This window comes from Symsagittifera roscoffensis, chromosome 5, assembly GCF_963678635.1.
Source record: "Symsagittifera roscoffensis chromosome 5, txSymRosc1.1, whole genome shotgun sequence".
NCBI lineage: Eukaryota > Metazoa > Xenacoelomorpha > Acoela > Convolutidae > Symsagittifera > Symsagittifera roscoffensis.
Window position 1 is genome coordinate 44,851,611 of NC_087066.1, and position 2,622 is coordinate 44,854,232.

Consider the following 2,622-nt stretch of genomic DNA (forward strand, 5'->3'; position numbering starts at 1 on the left):
CTGCAGGAGAAGAGACGAAGAGAAACTAGTACACAAGCATAATCTCATCATATAACCACATATTTACCAAACGGAAGTGTTGTTCAGATCGCACGATCAGATGGGAAATCAAGGGATAGGCAAGGTAAAGCAAAAAATATCACATCGAATTGACTGACCAGGGAATAGGAAGGTTTGTGAGAGATGGGTGAACGCAATTTTGTCGTTCTTGCAAGGTGAAGACCCAAGAAAAATGAAGTTCCCTCTCAAATCTGTGGAAAGCCCAGAATTCAACGAGGTTGTGCAGATAGATCACCAAAAGATCTGCATGACAGATTTGGGGATAACCAGATACTGGTAACCATAGATCACTTCAGGAAACTGGCCGAAGCAGTACCATGTCAGACAGCCTCGGCAGAGGAAACTTGCGACCACTTGATAATGCACTGGATATCGCGGTATGGTTGTCCGATGACGCTCCAATCAGATAACGCGAAAGCCTTCGTTGGAGATCTGACAAAAGAATTCATGAGAAGATCCCACATTGCACAAGCACACTCGACGACCTACCATTCATAGACGAATGGAAAGTAGAGAGGCAAAACAGAACGCTAAAGAATATGCTTAGGGTATAGTGCTCGAGGTATATGACGGATTGGGACAAATATTTGCCGCAAGTGGTGGGAGCGTACAATAGCACGCAGCACTCAACAACGGGGATCAGTCCTTTCAAGATGCAAACAGGCAGGCAGAGAGCAATAGCCCTGACGTTCTTCTATCCAGAATATGGAGGGCAGAAGACATCACCTCAAGCATACGTGAAGGAAGCATTCAAGAGACAACAGGAGTTGAACGAACTGTGCATAAGGAATACAGCCCAAGCACAGATGAGACAGCGGAGGAAGTGTGATGAGAAAATACTTCAATCGAAGCCATATACTGTGGGACAGCATGTCTGGGTGTTCCAGAATGTCATACCTCCAAAAGGGACGAAAAAGCTGCTAAAGAAATGGAGAGACCCGTTCATGGTAGCAGAAGTGCACCAGCAGGGTCGGTTCTATCGCTTGAGCACAGGGTGTGCGGAGCACTATGAAAAAATGAGACCTCACGTCCCGTCACCGTAAGACTGGTGTGTGACGCAAAACATGGAAGGACTCGAGTATCTACTGGTGGAGCCGGCGTGCGAGGTAAATGAGAAGAGCACCAGGGAGAAAAATGATGGCAACGAAAGCATGAGTTTGGACGACAATGAAAAGATAGAGGTAGGCTCGGACGAAAATCTTTTGCAGAAGAGGACTAGGATGAACCAGAACAGGACGAGGTGCCAAAAAGGACAGAACCAGATCCGCTCATGACAACGGAAACAGGAAGGGCGGGCGCAAGACGACAAGTATGAGGTACAACAGGTATGACGACGACTTCCTGATTGACAAAAAACAGACAGAAGAGCTAAATGCAGAGATGGTGATCATGGGCGACCTAGTGGCAGATGAGGAGTGGCAGATCATCAACGACAGTGAGCACTCGTGGCAGGAGGACCACACCATACCAGAAAAAGAAGTGGATCTAGAACAAAGCGAGATAGAAAGAAGAGAGAATACAATCTTGACGATACTAGAGTGGATGCATGATCTGAAGGCTGATGAGGAAGAAACGCAAAGTATCCAACAAGTTGACATATCAGCAGGGAAGCTTGTAGGAGGGAGAAACTCTGGTTGGACGGCGACAGACCAACCATTAAACATACACCTGACAACTTGAGCCCAACACCATCGACGGGGACGTCGATTAATTTTTTTGTCCGGGGACTGGAGCTAGGACTTACACACACCAAAAAATAATGATAATGAAACTCAGGGAAATGAGAGAAGTTAACGGACTGCAGCTGGATCAAGAAGAAGTAGTGCCTACCATTGGAAAAAAGTTCAAGACCAAGTTCGAGATACCAAATGAGTATACGGAAAATATCTTAATCACGGACAGTGATTTCATCCTGTCAGATAGGACCAGCGCAATCTGCATAACAGCGGATATGAGCTTCAATACCAGATTGGAAACCGAGTTTAAGAGAGAGTACCAGAATGTGGAGTTTCAGTTCAGGCAGAGACCAGGATTGGTAGGTCTGCCCTCACTTCCTTCTTCAGTTTCACAGGTTCCTGGCAAATACCTACGCTTTTTGGTAAAATGAGTCGGTGAGAGGAACGAGATAGATCCCGAGCACGTGATGCTGGTATTGACACGATTGAGGGACTTCCTGGTGGAAACAGAAATGAAAGAGGTTTCAATGCCAGTCTACGATCCAAACAGGGGCAGATTGAACCCTAGGGAACTATACACCATCCTGCGGTATTCGCAGAAACAGAGATAATGGTAAATCTACACAAGAAGTACTACTTCAGCATCGCCTGAGTTCCGGATGGATACGAGGGTCTCGAGTTGGGGACACAAGGGTCATGAGCTAGGTGAAAGGGAGGCACGCGACAGGAAAATGGGTTTTAGTATAATGGCATGACGATTAAAACAGAAATTTTATTTAGAACTATATGTGTTAAAACATAAAATGGACCTGCATGATTTTAATACCTAATTGAATCATTTTATCAGAATTTGTTCGAATAATGGTTCTAAGGGGGGAGGTTTAGA

General features: G+C 45.5%; 1 protein-coding gene across 1 annotated transcript; it reads left to right on the top strand.

The window, feature by feature from the left end:
* Window positions 1-626: 626 nt before the first annotated feature.
* Window positions 627-1,334, top strand: LOC134846746 (uncharacterized). The gene is made up of 2 exons (XM_063864135.1): window positions 627-1,029; window positions 1,105-1,334. The coding sequence occupies exons 1-2, from the start codon at window positions 627-629 to the stop codon at window positions 1,332-1,334; spliced, it is 633 nt and encodes a 210-aa protein (XP_063720205.1).
* The last annotated feature ends 1,288 nt before the right edge of the window (window positions 1,335-2,622 follow it).